Source organism: Pinus tabuliformis, chromosome 5_1, assembly GCF_031772625.1.
Source record: "Pinus tabuliformis cultivar Carrire ecotype Pingquan chromosome 5_1, CPIR1, whole genome shotgun sequence".
NCBI classification, from domain to species: Eukaryota; Viridiplantae; Streptophyta; class Pinopsida; order Pinales; family Pinaceae; genus Pinus; species Pinus tabuliformis.
This window is the reverse complement of record NC_142305.1, coordinates 639206066-639226155: the sequence shown is the minus strand read 5'-3', so window position 1 is coordinate 639226155 and position 20090 is coordinate 639206066. Positions and strand designations below refer to the sequence as shown.

Below are 20090 nucleotides of genomic sequence, written 5' to 3'. Positions count from 1 at the left end.
CCCACAAATTTGGCCAAAGTCAGAGTTTGACCTGCGGAAACCCTAGCCCAGAAACTACAGTCAACGCTGGTCAAAGTGTACAGAAAATCTTGGTCAAAGTGCCAGTCAACTCAGCCTTCCAAAACAGATCCAAAATCAGGTCAAATGAAGTCAAATCTCCTCAAGTCAACGCAAGTCAAATAGCCCAAGAACAGAAGTCAACATTGGTCAACAAAAAACACTCTTTCTCCTTCGCACATGGGAACTCAAACCATGCAATTTCAGAGTTGTATGAACCAATTAGATGAAGAGAGAAGATGTGTGATGATGCCTCCAAGTGATGTCAAGTGATGTCTAGACTCTATTTATATGTGGTTGATGAGGTTGAATTTCCTTGCCCATGCTGACTTGACTTTTTTGTGTAGTTATGGTTCCACATTAAAAATAATATTTTTTCTTGTGCAAATTAAATTCTTCCAAGGGCTAGAAGGGTCTCCTTAGGATGAGGAGGGCTTCCCAAAGGAGGAATTTCTCCCTAAGCTGCCAAATTTCAACAATACAAGGACTTGTGCATCAATGAATGCAACTTTGCATCCTTTATTGTTAATTTTAGGTATGTTCTATGCTTAGAGCTATTTATTTCAATTTTCACAGTTAGCTCAATATCTTTTCCAGATTAGAAATCACATCAGCATTAAAGTAAATTGCAGATAGAACATAAACATAAATCACAGAAGACAAGCCGAGACAAGAGGACACAAGATGTGGCGTTAGCCAGGGACAAACCCCAATGTGGGGAAACCCTTGATCAATTCTTCTTATATGTTCTTCAGTAGTTCAGCAAAGAGAGAGAGAGATAGTACATTTACAACAAAAGTCAACACTTTGACTTATCTAGATAAGAGCATAGATCATCTCTAAGAAGATGATACATGAGATCAGTTGAAGACATGCTGCTTCAACTGATTCTCTAAGGTGACTCCTTCACCTATCATTGTGCTGCATCTCATCGTCATGCTGCACCTCACCGTGCTACACCATGATGCACCCATCATCACAATGTTGGACCTCATGACTATGTTGTACACATCATACTGCTGCACCTTATGCTACACTGCTGTCCCATGTGCCATTGTTGCACCATGCTGCCACAACTGTCCCATGTGCCATTACCGTACCATGCTACCACAGTTGTCCCATGTGCCATAGCTGCATCATGTTGCCACACTTGTCCATGCTTGCTGCTGTTCCATGTTTGCCTAAGCATTCCTTTGCTGTCCCATTTACTATGCAACTGTCCCTTGCCATTGCTGCCTAGATATATTGCTGTAGCTGCTGTCCCTAACAGTCATGCTATACCTTGCTGTTGTCCCCTTGCTGTTGTCCCCTTTGCCTTGCCATACCTTGCTGCTGTCCTATGTGTCTTAGCAAAACCATTTAGCCCAGCTGTCCCATTTACTAGCACTGCTGTCCTGGGCATGTTTGAGCCCTCAAACTCTCCATGCTGTCCCTGTTTTGAGGTGGTTAGGACTGCGGCCTACCACAGTCCCACGTTGTCTCCTACAGCCCACCTTTTCGCTGCTCCAAACAACCCTTCTTCAACTCGGCCTCCTTTTAGCTGCTCGGTGCCTTGTTTTAGGCCTTAAAACAATCCTCCCTTTCAGCGACATTAGGCCTGCGGCTAGGGCACCATTGGTATGTTTAGGACAACGTCTATCTTCATCTTAACAGTGGCTAGGATACCCTTGAGATAGTGTAGGTTGGGGTTGCCTTAGGATAGCGTTAGGGCTGCCTTCTTGGACTGCGTTAGGGTTGCCTTTAGGACAGTGTTTAGGGCTGCCTTAGAACAATGTTTAGGGCTGCCTTTAGGACAGCGTTTAGGGCTGCCTTAGAATATCGTTTAGGGCTGACCTTAGGATAGCGTTTAGGGCTGCCTTAGAACAACGTTTTGGGCTGCCTTAGAACAACGTTTAGGGCTGCCTTTAGGACAACATTTAGGGCTACCTTTAGGACAACGTTTAGGGCTGCCTTCCTTGAGCTCCTTTAGGTCAACGCATATAACCCTTCCATTGCTTCGCTGGCCTGCCTTCTTTGCTGCTGCTAGGGCAGCCTCTTTTCCTCCAACGTCTAGGGTTTCCACTCCTAGATTTCTCTTCCACTAAAGCCCAAGACAAGTGGAGAGAAATCAAGATAGAAGTGTGTGTGAAATGACTCTCAAGTCATCTCCTTTTATACTAAAACATTGAGCACATGTGGGGTTTATTTGGTTGCTGGCCGACCTTGATGAATTGTTCCATAACACAAATAAATTCATAACTCCATGAATATTTATTTGAATCGATGATCTTTAGATCAATCCTACACCTCTCGATGAGAGGGATCCAAGAAAAATATCAGCTGCCATAAATAAGATGACCCACATGGAGTTTGGCCCTAATTGCCAATTTTAACATTTATCTTCCTAAGATGAAATAGAAATCATATTCTTCTTCAGACTTGACACATACAACACATCATTTAGATGAATATTTCCACCTGATTCCAATTGGAAAGATGTTGACCCAACACCTTTGACTACATATTTTTTGTTGTCTCGAAGTTCCACCATTTCGTGTTGATTTCTTCTCCACCAGATTTTAGAGACTGTCATGATCACCTATCATATGTCTGGAGGCACCACTGTCTACTAACCAAATGTCATTGCTGTCTGCAACAGAACCTGCAAGGGCAAAAAAGAAGAAATAATTTGTGTCACCTGAACTTTCATTCTTGGGTTTTTGCTGATGTGAATGTCCACTATTGAGGCATGCTGCTTGGCCTTCCCCTTTCTATCATTCATCTCTTCAAGACATTTATTCTTATAGTAACCAAACTTGTGGCAAGGAAAACATTGAATTTTTGACATATCTTTCTTCTCTTGAGGAGCAGGTTTTCTACCTGAATTCCTTTTTTGAAACTTTCCAAAATTTCTTCTTCCTTTACCACTCTTTGAAGGAGCTGCAAATGCTTGGGACTCACCATCTTGAGGTCTCTGAATCTTCCCCTTTGATACAACCCTAGATTCCTCTTAGGTACAAGAGGTCCATCGCTGTTCAAACTTTGGAATTTCTGTTTTGCCACAAATGCTAGATGCAAATGAATCCCATGAATCAAGCAGTCCATTAAGAACTGTAGTCACAAGTTCTTATTCATTAATGCCTGAAGTTGATCCCTTAATTGAGAGATCCACATGAAGTAGGAAGCCACAGTATCTACTCTAGTCATTTGAATGTCACGAAGTTGATTTCTCATAGACATTTTTTGACCAATTTTGTCGATAGTATATAGCCCTACTAGAGCTTCATACACCTGCTTTGAAGTTTGCGTACTTGAAACAAACAGAATCTAGTGGTCTTTGATGGACTCAACAAGAATCCTCTTAGCCTTGATTTCAGTCTTCTTGTACTTGGCCTTTATTTCAGTACACTCTGGCTCAGTAACCTTTCCTTGGACATATTCCATGACATCATTATCTTCAAGAATAAGTTCAATTCTTGTCTTCCAAACCCTAAAGTTTGTTGGACCTTTTGTAATATTCCTAATGGAAAATTTAACAGTAGATACCATAAATGAACTTGAATAGCAAAATAATCACAAATAAACACATAACCAACAAATTGATAAACAAATAGATGCCAATAAAATCACTGAGTCATTTTATTAATCCATTAGGAAGAGTACGTCAGCATGAGGCATAGTGGAACCTGAGCTTGCCAAGCAAGCGGAGCAAAACCCAGAAAAGGATCTCTGACCCAAATGATGAATGACCCTGGCAATGATGTAGATGGCCTGGTGAGAAGACTACTGCAAAACTGCTCTCTCCAAAACTCCAATGAAGCACTGTGAGATTTCTGAGTGAAATCTCCTCAAGAGTGTTGGGTTTTCGTTCCACACCCACTAGCACACTTGAGGGTTTTCATCCTGGGGCTTTAGAAGTTGGGAACTAGGTTTTCCAAACCTCATCAATAGAAAATAGCAATAATCCAAGATGTCCTCCAATGGACTCCTCCTCCTCTTTTATAAATTTGATGGACCCCTCTAGAAACTCCTCTTTTATTATTATTTTTATCATTGAGCGCATTTCCCTCTTTTTATTTCAATTAAATATTCTTTTTAATGTAGGAAAATAGTAAACTGGCCACCATGCCTCCCCATGTCATTGAAAATCATGTCTAACAATCCCATCCTGTAGATCTGCTCGTTCTGGTTCCAACGAGCTATTACACTAAGGTGTTTCGTCAAGTATTCTTCTTGGAATGCCACCTTAAGTGTAATTAATTGAGTTAGGCCCAATAATAACCCTGTTTCTCGAAAGTTGTCGGAATACAATGAAACGAAAGGCAAGCTGTGTAGATGATGGAATATGCCAAGCGAATGCCATCAGATCCCATAGAAACTCCTCAAAACCCCATGAAACATCTCCAAAAGCCCCTGGGCCCGCTGATGAAGTAAACCTGCACCTGTGACCTGTCTGCCTCCAACCCTGAAAGTCCATCCATAAGGAACACCAGAAAAAGGAACATCACAAATCCTCCCGCCCCAAGATTGCTTGCCCTCAAGCAATCCAAACTTGTGGACCAGTTTGGTGGCCCAATGCAACTGAGACCCAATGCTCGGATCCCATACAAACCACTGGGTGATGTTATGCCTCTGTGTCAACCCACCATGAATGAACCCCTCAATGCCCGGATCCCAGACCAATCTCTGACTGAACCTGTCATCAACAAATCCTCTTGGATCCCAATGCCACCAAGGACAAGCATCAATGCTCCATGGCTCTTGTTGTACTATAGCTCCAGCTATTAATGTTGCATTATTAATCGCGTACCAACTCATCACCTCTCTCCAGTCCAACCCTTGGCATAGGCCAAGGTCAGTCCCACTATGTCGATGTAGGTCTGAAGTGCTGGAAAGATGTTGGCCTACCACCCACCGACAACTGGAGCATGTGGTACTCCTCATGTCTAAGGGCTCCTATTGCACTATGCTCTTGACTGAGAATATCGTGCCACCAACATGATACCAACTCATAATCTCCCGCCAATCCATCCCGCTGGAAGGATCAAATGCATGTGTACTGTATATCGTACGAGTCCACTATTCTGCACCATGCTCAACTCATGCAACTTTGCCCAACCAATCAACCAAATATGTCTAGGAATCCTTGCCTCTCTCCCTATAAGTGGGCAACCCATGCTACACGTCCTGTTTATGTACTCTTGGAGAGGGCTGTTGCCTAGAAATATTGCAGCTTCTCTAGCTACCACTGCATCTACCTTCTCCTCGTCAGTGGGTAGACCCAAAGATTCGCGCACCGTTGTCTCCAAAAGGGCCTCCCTCATCTCACTGAAAACTCTATGCTCCTCCGGTGCACTCGTCACCGACAAAACTGTCTTGTAAGTCCCAATGCCTCCTCATGACCCATGTCTGCAAATACTACCTCCCTGGTGGCCGTCTGTACATCTTCTTGCTCCTCATCAATGGTTGGCCCCAAGGACTTCCGCTCATCCTCCTCTATCATGGGCTCAACATGAGCTACCAACTAACTCTCCAAAGATGGCCCATCATGCACACTGTGCTCCACTATGTGCTGCTCATGCTGAATGGGAACAAGCAGTTGCTCATCAATCTCCTCTACCAAACATGGTTGCAACTTTGATCTGCTTTCAACAACTCCCCCTGACTGCTCATGCTCCTTAGAGGTGTCCATGGACTCAACTATAGAAGAAGAATCCTCATCCTGAAAGTTAGAAGGAATCTCCTCCTGATCTTCCCCTGTCGTCTCCTCGGTGCCACCCATGCATGAGTGGTTAGGTCCCCATGGTCCCTTGCAGATGAAGCAAAACCCCTTCCTCCTTGGCTCATTCTTGTTGCATGATCCACCAAACCTGAGCAAATCCTCCTTCGTCATCTGTCTCTTGAGCAACCCAATTTTTTACTCAACCAACCTTTCGGCTAGTTCATAAGCAGCAGGTGAGGCTAGTTGTTCTCTCCTCCAAATGGTCAACAATCTAGTCTGCAACCTCCTGCAAATGGTATCATGACCTCCCATACATGAGGACGAAATGGATTGCATGTGTGCTGTGACTGTGTCAAGATGATGTTTCCTAATGTTGAAGAAGCATTGAAACATCTGCAAGATCAAATCATCACACTCAAGATCAAACATGATTTCCCAAGTCCTAGTCATGGCCATAATTTCCAAAACCTAAGCCTTCTTCCCAAATGTAGGACCCTCACTGTTATCCAAACCTTGAAAGGTCTCTACTATCAGTCTGTAGACTCTCCTCATTACGTCATCAATGTAAGGAGGTATAGGTGCGGTCGACATCACGATACTGTTGAGACAGGAGGCAATTGAAAGTGTGACCCTTTCGCAAGGGTACTCCAAAAACTTGGGCTGTATTAAAGCTAGCATGGCGGGTTTCAAAGCCCACATCAGCTTCTTTCCCTCTAATTGGTCTATCTTAGAGAGGTGTGTGTCTATTTTTTCTAGTTTGAGAAAGGTTTTCACAGAGACCCTCACGTGTTTCAAATCTGTCCCAAAAGTGCAAATATTTTGTGTCCTATTTCTTGCCCCTTTTGCACATCCTTTGGTTGTTCTCTCTGAAGAATGGCATAGACCCCCTTTGAGAAGGGTTTTTTGTTTGCTGTTGTTGGTTTATTAAGGGACTTTATAAAGTTTTGATCCATGTTTTGTCTCAATGATGACAAGAATATTTGTTTTATGAGTTTGTTGAATTTCTGTGTCAGGTGTTTCGACAAAAAGTTTCGGGACAACTGTTATAAATGTAAGATTAATTTCCTCCTTAAAATGTGTTACACAGTAGTAAAGAAATGGGAACCAGGCCTCATGCAAATCACTGCTTAATTTACTGAGCAAGCATATATAAATATCAGTCCAGAACGAGGAAAGTACATCATTTAGAGTAAGTAGAGGAACCTGGGTTTGTTGAGCAGCCCAATGTGCGTCCATATTGTGAGAAAATGCATCAGAAAAGCAGGATGCCCTTTAATAGAGATACATACACCAATTTATCATCCATATACACTCCCAAACATGCCCAACAAGCAAGATGGAGGAACAACATCCAATCCAAGCATACACCAAGCTGAAATAATGTGGAACTTGTGGTCCCCCTTCATCAAATACACCTTTAGGAATGACATCATTAACTGATACACATAGCATTATTAATAAAATGGAAGTTGCATATTGCTGTAGGTGTATCCATATATATTTATCTCCAGACCCAAATATGCAGAGGCAAATGTGCTTCAGACAGTCTCCCAAACAATAATGATTGAAATCAAACCATTCAGAAATGAAGCATTACTGATTAATCCATTGATTTCTGCGATGCTTGGAGATCACCCTTCGGCACTCTCTTGGTTTTCTGAACAATATTCCAACAACTCTGTCTCTGATGACACACCAAACAGTTCCTTATTACACTTGATCTTTGTTCCGACGCAGTCAACTATGCGCGCAAGTCAGATACAACAACACACAGTCATACATAGTCATTGTTCTTGTGATACACCCAAAAACAAGATATATACACTCTCTGGCAGTCACTCACAATAAAGTGGCCGCCGGAGTAGAATAATTTTGCCTGTAGATGCGATCAACTATTTATGTAATAGTTGAGTTTCCACATAAGAGTGCTCTCGGTCTTTGTGGATGGGACCAATCTCAACTAGAATTAAATCAACCCCTGATGGAAAGCATGCCAGAATTCGACCTTGGGTTTGTATTCTTTGGAAAGTTGCGGCTACGAGTAGTCTCCTGCTCTCCAAACTTGTTCCTGCACTCTTTGGACTATTGATGGATTTGGGAAAATCTAGGTCCACACTCTGCTTGCGTTCGATGCTTTTCAACGCCCCTCCAGACATGTGGCTTTTGAGAATGACTTCGTTCACTTGCAACCATAGACAATTGTTCCCTCTACTTACGTCGGCCCCATAATCTCGCCAGCCAGACGCGTTCTTTCTTCTAGTTCATGAATAGTTGTTCAATTCGGCTTCGTGAACGTTAAATGGGCTCCCAAGTTTCAACTCTCCCAAGTACAGTGCAATGGATCTTCAATAATTGGCTCTAGTGTCTGATATTTGGCTGCGACTACACCTTCATTTTGCTCGATCCGATTACTCGTTCTACACACCAACAGAATCGAATTGTGAGACAATTCGGCCTTTGATTGACAGGGAGTGGTGGTCGACTCAGGGATCCTTCCTTTGATGTGATACTCCCCTCATGCGCGTTTCATATGCACTTTACTACAAAGTGCTCACCCTATAGGACATATATTTTCTACCCAGCAACTTATCCTCTGCCATGGAAATGAATCTCGCACATGAACATGAAGCTCGTCGCATCAATTCTATCCATGCACCAACTGATTCATCACGCATTCGGATCAATGCTGCATGGATTTCAGGTAGCTCCACTCAGCCAACAACACACCAGGGTTGCCCCCCTGTGGTCGTACCAAGCCGAAAAAACAAGGCGAAATAACGAATCAGTTAAATGGAGCAAATGATCCAGCAGATTAACCTACAAATTGAGGCCCCACCGCTTCCCTGATCAATTGGATAATCAACACGGGTCCACTCTAGTATTCATGCCAGCCGCTGATCAAATTATGCCCTAGTCGCATCCCCTTTTTCTTTCCTTGCTCAAAAGTGAAACTCAGTTTAGCACCATGCAACCATTGCACGACAACTGCATGATCATATGATGACGATGCTACACAGTTTCTTCACGTTACAAAAATGAATATGCTCTGCGCACACTCATTCACAGGTCTTCTACAGACAGTATGTTACACCTCAATAATCATGCCCAACTGAGCCACTTTGTTGCAGTGACCAATCCCATGCCCAACCATTACACAGAATTGACTCCACGCACTGACCAAGGAAGTGCGTGTGAGTAGATCAAGTTTTGACCCAACAAGCTTTCACTTAGATTTGATACATAGCTCAGGCATCCCCTTGGAATTGTATTCATGCGATGTCCCGGAATTCGATCCATCTTGCCGAGAAATTAACAATACGACTCCTCCTGAGGTCACTTAGAATCAACAAAATGACTGTATTCGGGTTCAATAATTGTGGTCTTAGTACAAATTTGGTCCTCACAAAAATTCGGGCCCAAAGCTAGTTCGGCCTTAGCAAATCACTATAAATTGGCCCAAGAGAATATGGCTTGTTCAACAATAAACCAGGTCCTTTTGCTCTTATGACAATTTTGATTTTTGGTTCGACAATTTACAAGAAACCCTTAGGCTGGCAGGAAAACTAGCTCTAATACCATTGTAATATCCCTAATGGAAAATTTAGCAATAGATACCCGAAATGAACTCAAACAACAAAATAATCGCAAATAAACACACAACCAGCAAATTGATACACAAATAGATGCCAATAAAATCACTGAGTCATTTTATTAATCCACTGGGAAGAGTACATCAACATGAGGAATAGTGGAACTTGAGCTTGCCAAGCAAGCGAAGCAAAACCCAGAAAAAGATCTCTGACCCAAATGATGAATGACCCTGGCAATGATGTAGACGGCCCGGCGAGAAGACTGCTGCAAACCTGCTACTGCAAAACTGCTCTCTCCAAAACTCCAATGAAGCACTGTGAGATTTCTGAGTGAAATCTCCTCAAGAGTGTTGGATTTTCGTCCAACACCCACTAGCACACCTGAGGGTTTCCGTCCTGGGGCTTTAGAAGTTGGGAACTAGGTTCTCCAAATCTCATCAATAGAAAATAGCAATAATCCAAGATGTCTTCCAATGGCCTCCTCCTCTTTTATAAATCTGATCGACCTCTCTAGAACCTCCTATTTTATTATTATTTCAATCATTGAGCACATTTTGCTCTTTTTATTTCAATTAAAATATTCTTTTTAATGTGGGAAAATGGTAAAGTGGCCACCATGCCTCCCTAGGTTACTCAAAATCACTTCTAACCATCCCATCCTGTAGATTTGCTCATTCCAGTTCCAATGAGCTATTACACTAAGGTGTTCCGTCAAGTATTCCTCTCGGAATGCTACCTTAAGCATGATTAATTGAGTTAGGCCCAATAATAACCTTGTTTCTCGAAAGTTGTTGGAATGCAACAAAATGAAAGGCATGTTGTGCAGATGATGGAATATGCAAAGCGAATGCCATCAGATCCCATAGAAACTCTTAAAAACCCCATTAAACGTCTTCAAAAGCCCCTAGGCCCATTGATGAAGAAAACCTGCACAAGTGACCTGTCTGCCTCCAACCCTGAAAGTCCATTCATAAGGAACACCAGAAAAAGGAACATCACGCCTTCCAGCTTATTCTCAGCCCTAAAAGAGGGAGCCATCTGCTCAGATATCATGTCACAGACAAAAGGGTGTCTTTAAGGAGTGATCTCAATGCCCTTTCTTCACCAAAGCTCTGATACCATTTTGATTTTTAAGTGCAGTATAGACAAACACAGTTTCCTGAAACTGACCAATGATATTGATATTACTTTAGCACATTCAGATTATCATTAAGCAATTGTACTTCAGAGAAATTCAACCATAAATGCAGTAGGATAGTAGAGATTTAGTGGAATCATAATGCAGAGACACAAAATTTTACCTTGGGAAAACCCTTAACTAGGGAAAAGCCCTACCTTTTCAATTCAACAAGAGATACAATCTGATTTTCAGTCAAACTAGCTCAAACTGACCACAGAAACTACTCAGGTCAAACCTGGTCAAACAGGCCCAGAACGGTCAAACTGTGCTGAGGATCTCTGCCTAGAAATTCAGTCAAAAGGGCTGCCCAGAAACCCTCAGTCAGCCTGCAGTCAGATGTCTGAATTCTGCCCAGATCAGCCTGGTCAAACCTCTGTCAACTGTCAAGCTCTGTGGCCCACACGTGCAAAGGAAACCTGCCCAGAAAACCAGTCAAACTGCCGAGAAAACTTCAGTCAAACGGTCTGCTACTGTGGCCCACAGATGCGAGGTCAAACTGCTGCTTAAGATCAAATTCTGTGACAGAAATCATTGGTCAAGCCCACAACTGTGGGGTCAAACAGATCAGAAAACTTCCACTGAAAACTTCCGGCTCCTTCCTCAGACTTGCTTCCCATGTATGAGCTGGAAAGAGAAATTGTGTGTTCATTGAATTGGTCTCAAGTGAGGAGGTCGAGTGTCAATTTAGAGAAATTTAAGGTGCCTCAAGCGGTGTAACTTTTGGCTGGGCCAACATGAGATTTGGAGCCTACATGAAATTTAAATTTAAAATTTAATTTCCCTCCTTTGAGCCGACTTGAGTTTTGGAGGCAAATTCAAAATTTGAATTTCTTCTTTTAATTTACTTTGAGGGTCGACTTGGATACAAATTTATATTTCCATTCTCTTTTATTTTTTGTGGGCTAATGCAATTTGAGAATACCGACCGCAGCTACCAAAATTCAACACTATCTAGTCTAAATGTAAGCCTTAAATAAGTGTTTTATGCCTTAACTCGCCCTTGTCATTTTTTATTGTCAATCATGCCAAGTTACCATGTGGTTTTGTCAAGAAAAGTTAAAGCTCAGCTTTATCCAATTATTTAGCATGAGAATAAAGCCAACTCCACAAAAGATAAAAAATTAAAGTAGAAGGATTTTACCAATTTTGTTTACATGGAAAGAAATCGAGGCTGGAAAAATAATGAAAACAGCAGAGAAAAACCTGCTAAAACAGCAGCAAACTGACTTGGGAGCCATGCAAAGGATGATATAATTTGGCATGTTTTTCTTGCTTTCATGCACTAGTGGCAAGGGCAAATTGATTCCTTTAGAGTGAGCTTCTATATGTGTAGATTTTAGAGACAAAGCAGGGTTTAAACTTTAGACAGCATTCGTTTAGAACAGATTGTGGCAGTGGATGACTTCACTCTTCCATCCTCTAGACTTTGGACCACTACCTCCACTGCAGGCAAGGAGATCGATGGCAGCATATCACTTGACTCACTATGATGCGATCAATCTCTTGGATAATATGTTATTTAGTATGATTATGCTTTCTTTTAGCTCTGTGAGCCTATAGGATGTGATTAATTAAGTTGTTTTTCAGTATTATGGTTGTTTATGGTGCACTTTTGGAACCTTCTTCACCTCAGGTGCAAATTCAATTCACTCGTTTCTGTTAATCTACTGTTACAAATTGTCTTTGGAGTTTGATCTCATCCACTCTTAATTTTATTTAAATCCATTCTCACTTGAGCACTTAGTGGCCGCTCAAGAGTGAATTTTTTGTGTGCTTATCAAATTGGAGTTTATGCAGATCAGTTCATTTGAGAACATCGTACAATCCTTAGGGACCCCCCCATGACTAGAAAAGCATTAGTCTAAATGGATATGCATCTAGCAATGAAAGGGTTAGATGGCCTATAATTATTAGGCAGGTCTGCTGGTGCAGATTTGTGTAATAACAGGCCTTAGGTGTGTGTCTATTTAAATTGTCTTTTTGTTATTTATATGCACTGCAATTGCACTATACTGGGATGTCTATATGTCAGAATGCGTTTGCACTTTATCTTGCGCCTTATGTTAGAATTTGTACTTTGTATGGATGACTTTCCTATGGTACAGATGGTTTATGGCCTGATTACAATGATGGGAGTTGGCCTCAATGTTGCAACGGACCTAGTTTCGATGAAAGCAAGGTTGTGTTATGACCTTAAAAACTTATATATACTGTCTTTGTTTTGATAACCCTATTGAATTTATTGCTGAAAATTTTGATAGATTGCCAGTCTGCATGGAGAACTTGAAAGGGACTGGCCATCCTTAAGCTGCAGCTCCCCAAGTGATTGTCATGGAAAAAGAGGTTCATTTTGGGAACATGAGGTGAACTCTACTTTCCTAGTAAAAAGAGAGCCTTGTAAATACATTCTTTAAATAATATTAACGCACCAACCATTGTGTGATGTATATTCATCAAATTATTTGATCTTTATGATGTTTTGAAGTTGTTTAGTTCTTTTTATTTGCTAACACCATTTTTGTACCTGTTGGGTGGTTGCGACATGATTGTCTGGTGGCGCAGTGGGGTATGTCCTTCCCATAAATGCAATTCTTTTTAAAGTAAAGATACACAGAAGTTCTTGCAGTCTGTAATCTGTGTCAGTGCTGTAACCAACTTTTAAACATCCCATTGGCATATTCATGAACACCTTTTGACGTATAGGGAGAATTTTTTTTATCCCTTTTTTGGGTTTATTAATGTTTGCTGCCACTTCTAATTGCTGGTTGCAGAGAAGCATGGAACCTGTGCATACCCTGTGATTCGAGATGAATATGGTTATTTTTCAACAACACTTCAACTTTATTCAAAGTACAACATCTTGGTTAGTATTTCAGATAATAAAGAATTTTCTTTTATTAGATACCTAAGCTCAACCTTTCTTCAGTTTTTAATTGCATGGTGAGTTCCATGTTAGTAAATGTTGTTATTTTACCCGAATGTGAATGGGGTTTTCTGATACATTATAAGGGTCTAGAGATTTCTAATTTTGTAGCAATACAAACATTTTGAATTTCCTATTCTAGGCAAAAACATGGGTTTATTTCAAAGCAAACCATTAGACATTTCTGTCTTCTAAATTATTTTTTGATCGTGTATTGGTAAAGTCCATGGCGTACAGTTATATTTGAAATACCTGGAGATTAACAAATAAGGAGGAGAAAAAATTAAACATGGACCATACCTTTCAGGAAATTATACATTAAATCAAGAATTCTTTTTTATTATATGCATCAAGAGAAATCAAGATGGAAGTTCTGGACAGGGTCTCTTCTTTTGCTGAATCAGAGTGCAAGCAATGGAGAATTATTCTTTTACTAAAATGGAACTCATTCAACATACACGTCATCATTTCTTAGGGAGTGTAATGTATGAATAAATTGATATTTCGTTAATCCATACACTATTAAGAGCTTAAATGAGAAAATTTCTTTGTCAAGCTAGCTTAACAACTTATTTATAATTTTATAAACCATTTTTGTCAATGAATATATAACATTTCCCCACTTTCTTTGGCCAGTCTATGTACATTAGTGTTTGTTTCCCTTTGGATAGATTTCAGATCTACAGGATGGTAATAGAGCCTTTCAAGTTCAAATAAAACATCAGATCCAAGTAATCAAAAAAATTGAAGCTCAAATGTCAATTATTCTGGCATGGGCAACCCATTGCATGATCAACTTTTAGGATTTGTATTAGTCTTTTGTAAAGCACCACTTAATGAAGGTTTTCTATTATCTCTAAGCTATCCCAAAAATATAATAGAATAAATAGGAAGTGATATGCATTCCTTTTCACTCCAGGTTCCTTGAATGTGATTTAGATAGGGTAATCGCTGTGTTTTTTTTCTCACTGTGCCGGAAGGCACTTTCTACATTCCAGTATGAAGATATGTGATTCCTTCTGTGCTCAACATGTAGTTGATGCATGGAATTTAATAAAATATTAATAGCAAAAAATTTCAATGTCGGCCATAAATAAAATATTCCAATGTCCACCTCAAGTAAAATAATTTTATATCAACTTTATATAGAAAGAGTATGCAGAGATAAATTAATTTGAAGTAAAAAATTTCTTATTCCGCAAATACATGCTTTCTACTTCCTAGTATGACGGAGATGTGTAATTTCTTCATTACTTAATTGGAGTTGATGTTGATCTTATGCTTATACTAAAAAGGGGGGTGAATCAGTATAGGATTCTTTTTTTAATTTTAAATGAACATTCATCAATCATTTATTAACTTCAAAACATTAAATTCATGTAAACTCAAATCACAGTACATTGATTTTAATGCAGAAACCATTGCAGGAGAAAAGTAAAACCACAAAAAATTATCTTTATAAATGTCTATAGGCACCAAGCTACTATTAGAAAGCTTTGTAGGCACCAACCTGTTGGAGACACCAATCTCCTTAGCTGAGCACCAACTTAGAAAGATAATGTGTAGGTACCAACCTATCGGAAACACCAATCTTCTTGGCTAAGCACCAACTTAGCAAAACCTGTATAGGCACCAACCTAAGGTCTTCATACACAGAATACTTCTGACTTCACTTGCATGCTTCATACTTCATGCATTTCACAAAATCATCATACCCTTAACTTTCATGCTTCAACGCCTCTCCTTGCTTCATACCACAGCCACAGCGTCAAACCCTAGTAAAAAAAACCTTCATGCCCTAGCGAACCTCATAGTATCATTCCCCAGAATATAATCCTAGACTAGTGCACTTCACAGCATTACAACCCCGAAACAATGCTCTTCACAGCATCATAGACCTTAGTCCTTCATAGCACACCCTTAACACTCCAAGAAAATTCCTTAGACTCCTCTTGTGCACCTTTAAACCCTAAGAATACTACCCAACTCCTCTTGTGCATCTCAAATCTCTTTTGTGCCCTTGTACTTGATCTTCTTGCTTGGATACACTTCAAATGCACTCATCTATCCTTTATTTATATTGTTTTTGCATTCACTTATGGGGCTGACTTGTAAAACTCACTAAGTTGCCCTGTACTTTCTAGCTAGGCCAACCTGACAGAATCTTTCATATCTCCTCATTCCTATGAGTTAGAAGGAGTGCTAGATATCGTTTGAAAGGTCTTAGAATAAGCTTTTTAACCATACACCCTATGCTCCCATTTGAGATATGTCTTTAGAGTGTTAAAGGGCTTCAATGATAGGGTATCCAAACTGGGCATCAAAAGTCCAAAAACAATATTTCCAACAATTTCCATCTTGCAATCTCTATCTTGGATATCTATAGTTTTCCCATGTCTTTGACATCAATGACAACAATATTTTCAACAATCTCCCCCTTTGTCATGGATGGCAACCCTTAGTCAATTTTGCAACAACACTGTAGTACTATCTCTGTCTGCAACTCTCCTTGTATTTGCAATTCCTTTGTTTGCAACTTCTCCTCTTTTGACATCAGTGGCAAAGGGATACTCCCCATGGGCTTGTGCTCCCCTCTACTGATGAGATGAGAGGGATATCACTCCCAACTTCTGTTTGAGATATTCAAATGTTTCTCTAGGAAGGGGTTTGTGTTGAATGGAGTTAGTGAGCAAGGGTTCTGCCTAGTCTATGATGCTTAGACTAGCAAAGGGACCCACAAATTTCAACTGTTGTAGATTTTAATTATTTCCTATTTATTGACTTAGGAAAAAATTATTTTTCCAAATTCATATTATAATTTGATCTCAGCCTAATGTTAAAAAGTATTCTTAGCCTTTGGGATTGCTAAGTGGGGCCCAGGTCGAGTTATGAAGGGGGATAAGCAAGCTGGTGGACAAATCAACTTGGGCATTTGAATTGTGTATGTTCTTCTCAACATTTGTAGCCAATGTGTTCAGTGATCAGGACACTCAGACCAATGTAGAGAGGTCAAGGAAAAGAGGTATTCAACTCATATTTCCAGCCAAGCAATTCCTCAGCCAGACTGAGTTCGTTTGCATAGAAGGGCCGCGCAGAGGGTCTTATGAATCCATATGGATTTTGTACAATGCGCAGGCAAAGAGGGCTATGAGGGCAAGGCACAATCCAGTTTGGGCGTTGAGGGGTTTTCAGAGGTTGTTGAGTGAAAGGGAAGTTTTCCCTCATCATTGTAATTTTTTGAATAGAGCAATTGCTGAAAAAGAAATAAAGAACACACACATTGTAGGTTTTTCCTAGTTGGAGTTTCCTGGGTAACTTCTGGTGTTATGTGTTTTTTAATGTGCTTGTGTCTTCAATGATTTATTTTCTATTGTGAATGTTTAGTTAGAATACTCAATATATTTGGTGAATGCATCTGAAAGTTTCAGTTCTAGTTTCTTTCATTTTTGAAAATTCATTAAATTAGTTGCTGGGTATTTAAAATCTAACATGGTATCAGAGCTCAGCCTCTGATTGAAGACTAGAACATAAGTATTTACTTCCTCAGGAGCGGGTTAAAGGTAGCAAAGGCACAATTTACCAGTCAGGACCAGTGTTGGGATTTTCCCAAAACAGCTCAGCACTAAGGTTTTTTTGAGCAGTTCAAACAAGAGCATGGCGTAATTGGGGTTGAGGTTTGAGGACCGCCTAGATGGGGCCTCAAATTTCTGTTCTTGGGGGGAGAAGATTTGTTTACTACTGGAGGAGCAAGGAGTTTGGGAGTTCATGGACAATCCACCAACCCAACTAGGTGACCCTCAGCAACTGGCTCAGCACAGCAAGAAAGATGCGAAAGCTAGAAGAATTATCCTTGAGGGAGTCAAGGACCACATCATACCTCACCTGTCCGGGAAGAAGACCGCTCAGGCCATGTGGACAGCCATCATAGGGTTGTACCAAGGTTCGAGTGAGGCTAGGAAACTAGTACTCAAGGACAAACTCAGAAACATCAAGATGGCGAAGTTTGAGTCTGTGGTCTCATACCTTACCAGGTTCACTCAAGTGAGGGACAAACTATATGGAGTTGGGGAGACAGTCTCAGATAGAGACCTTGTTAGCTTTGTGTTGTTGGGTTTTTCCGAGTCATGGGAAAACTTCATTGACGCATTGAGTGGCAGAGAAAAGCTTCTAGATTGGGAGAAACTATGGGGTGACTGTGTCCAACAAGAGATTCAAAGGCAGGCCAAAGCTAGGTCTCACATAAAGACAGAGGAAGAGGAGAACTTTGCCCTAACTGGCAAAGAGGGCAAGGCCAAGGGCAAGAAAGGTGCTGGAGGGGCCGAGTCCGGCACTAGAGGCGAGAAGAAGAAGGATCGGCACTAGAGGCGAGAAGAAGAAGGATCTTAGCCGAATAAAGTGCTTCTCATGCCACCAAGTTCCCAAATAGGAAGAAAGGGTCTAAGAAGGGCCATGTTGCAGCATTAGCAGAGGTGGATGAGTTCTCTTCTCACTTTGAGAAGGAGTTCTCACTTATAGCTTGCATGGAAATTTCAGTGGGTAGTAGCGTGTGGTATATTGACAGCGGAGTTTCCTGTGATATGACTGAGAAAAAGGAGTATTTCAGCCAGTTGACCTAGAAGGACATGTAGGTCCATATAGAATTGGGAGATGATGGAAGGTACCTAGCCAAGGGCGTGGGTAATTTCAAGTTTGAGAGGGAGTCTGGGAACCCTCTCTACTTCAGAGATGTCCTTTACGTCCCAGGATTGAAGAAAAATTTTGTTTCAATCTTAGCTCTAGAAGGTAAGGGTTATGAGGTTATCTTTAGTAGAGGAAAGGCCTTTGTAAAGCCTTCCAACTCTGAAGCAGCCAAGCAAATTGGAGTTAGGGTGAAGAACCTCTACAGGCTTCAGTTTGAGACAACCGCAACCTTGAGCAACAGAGGAGGCAGTGAGTAGGGTCATGAACTTGGGGAGCTTTGGCATAGGTGTATGGGTCACTTACACCATGGAGCGCTAAAGATTCTTAGGGAGATAGCCATAGGACTGCTAGAGTGCAATGTTGACCAACATGACATGTGCAAGGGTTGCACACTTGGTAAGTATGCCAAGACATCCTACCCCACCAGAGACAACATGGCCAAGAGCATCATGGAGCTGGTTCATTTGGATGTCTATGGCCCATTTTCCTCCCCATCCCTTATGGGATACATATATTATGTCACTCTTATAGATGACCACTCGAGAAAGACTTGAATCTTCTTCATGAAGAAGAAAGATGAAGTCTTCTCAAAATTTGTGGAGTTCTAAGCCTTGGCAGAGAACCATCCATGTAAAAATATTAAGGCGCTGAGGTTAGACAATGGTGGGGAGTACATCTCCAATGCCTTCAGGGACTTATGTGTCAAGGAGGGCATCAGGAGGGAGCTCACCACACCCTATAATAGAATGGGGTGGCTGAGCGCAAGAACCAAAGCATTGTTGGAGCAACTAAAGCCATGTTGCATGATCTGTGACTACCCATGTTCCTTTGGGCATAAGCATGCAACACATCAGTTTTTCTGCAGAACATGAGTCCACATAGGGTGCTAGGAAAAGTCACATCAGAGGAGGATTTCATAGGCAAGAACCTTGATGTATATCACTTCTGGATTTTTGGTATTCTTGTCTACTGCCATGTGCCTTCTGAGAACTAGAAGAAGCTGGAACCCACGATAGAGAATGACATTATTGTAGGCTACAACAAGACGTCAAAGGTGTACAGGGTATATGTCCCAACACTCAAGAAGGCCATGATCAGGCGTGCCGTGAGGTTTGAGGAGGAAAGGGCTCTCAGGAAGTCCTTAGAGTGTGAGCAAGATATAGCACAAGAGGAGGAGCAATAGGCTCCCAAGCGGGAGACTCAGCGAGTTCCATAGATTCAGTCACAGCCAGTTGTTGGGCAGGTCGAGCAACATGTAAATGAGGAGTCAATGTAGGACCAAGAGAAGAGAGCAGAGCGAGTGGAGCCCACTTAGCAGTGACTCCCAACACAGGGAGAGGACGAGCCAAGCGGTCAAATCAGTTGATTAGGGAGGCTAATGAGAGAGTTGGAGTCCCTAGTGTTGGAATTTGGATAGCTCAGAAGGTATTTCCGAGTGGAGAAAACCTCTCAAAAGGGAGTTGGTTGGGCAGGTTACCCAAGTGGTTGGGATTTGGACCCAAAGTTGTGGGTTTGGACCTAAGATAATCAATCGTTTATTCTAATTTGTGTTTGCATTGTTAAAAGTATAAATAAGAGGCCAAAGGAGAGGCCTAGAAAAAAAGTATAAATATGAAGCCAAAGGAGAGGCCTAGACAGAAAAGGACTTTCACTTGTGGAGAGAGGGAGGTTAAAGGGCCTAGCCGCAAATCTTCCTTAGAGGAGCCGCAATAGCAAGGAGGCCTAGTTTCTCCATGATTTAGTTAGCTAAAGGAGCCACTATCAAAAGGGAGGAGGTCGAGTAGGAGGATCTAGCCACAGTGTTGGAATGTCAGATCTACAAGAATAAAGTCAGATATGAGTACTAGAAGGTCAAATCTACAAGCAGAAAGTCAAATAAAGAACTGGAAGGTCAGAACTGTAAGAAGAAAGTCAGATCTGAGTGCTTATAAGAAGAAAGTCAAATCTGAGTGTTAGACA

At 41.2% G+C, this 20090-nt stretch overlaps 1 protein-coding gene across 1 annotated transcript in view; it reads left to right on the top strand.

The window, feature by feature from the left end:
• Positions 1–20090, top strand: part of LOC149166597 (ribonuclease 2-like) — a 186341-nt gene that overhangs the window by 86462 nt on the left and 79789 nt on the right. The window contains exons 3-6 of the mRNA XM_089432703.1: positions 12634–12707; positions 12790–12891; positions 13091–13094; positions 13300–13391. Coding sequence (XP_089288829.1) covers positions 12634–12707; positions 12790–12891; positions 13091–13094; positions 13300–13391 — 272 coding nt within the window. The remainder of the gene's footprint in view (positions 1–12633; positions 12708–12789; positions 12892–13090; positions 13095–13299; positions 13392–20090) is intronic.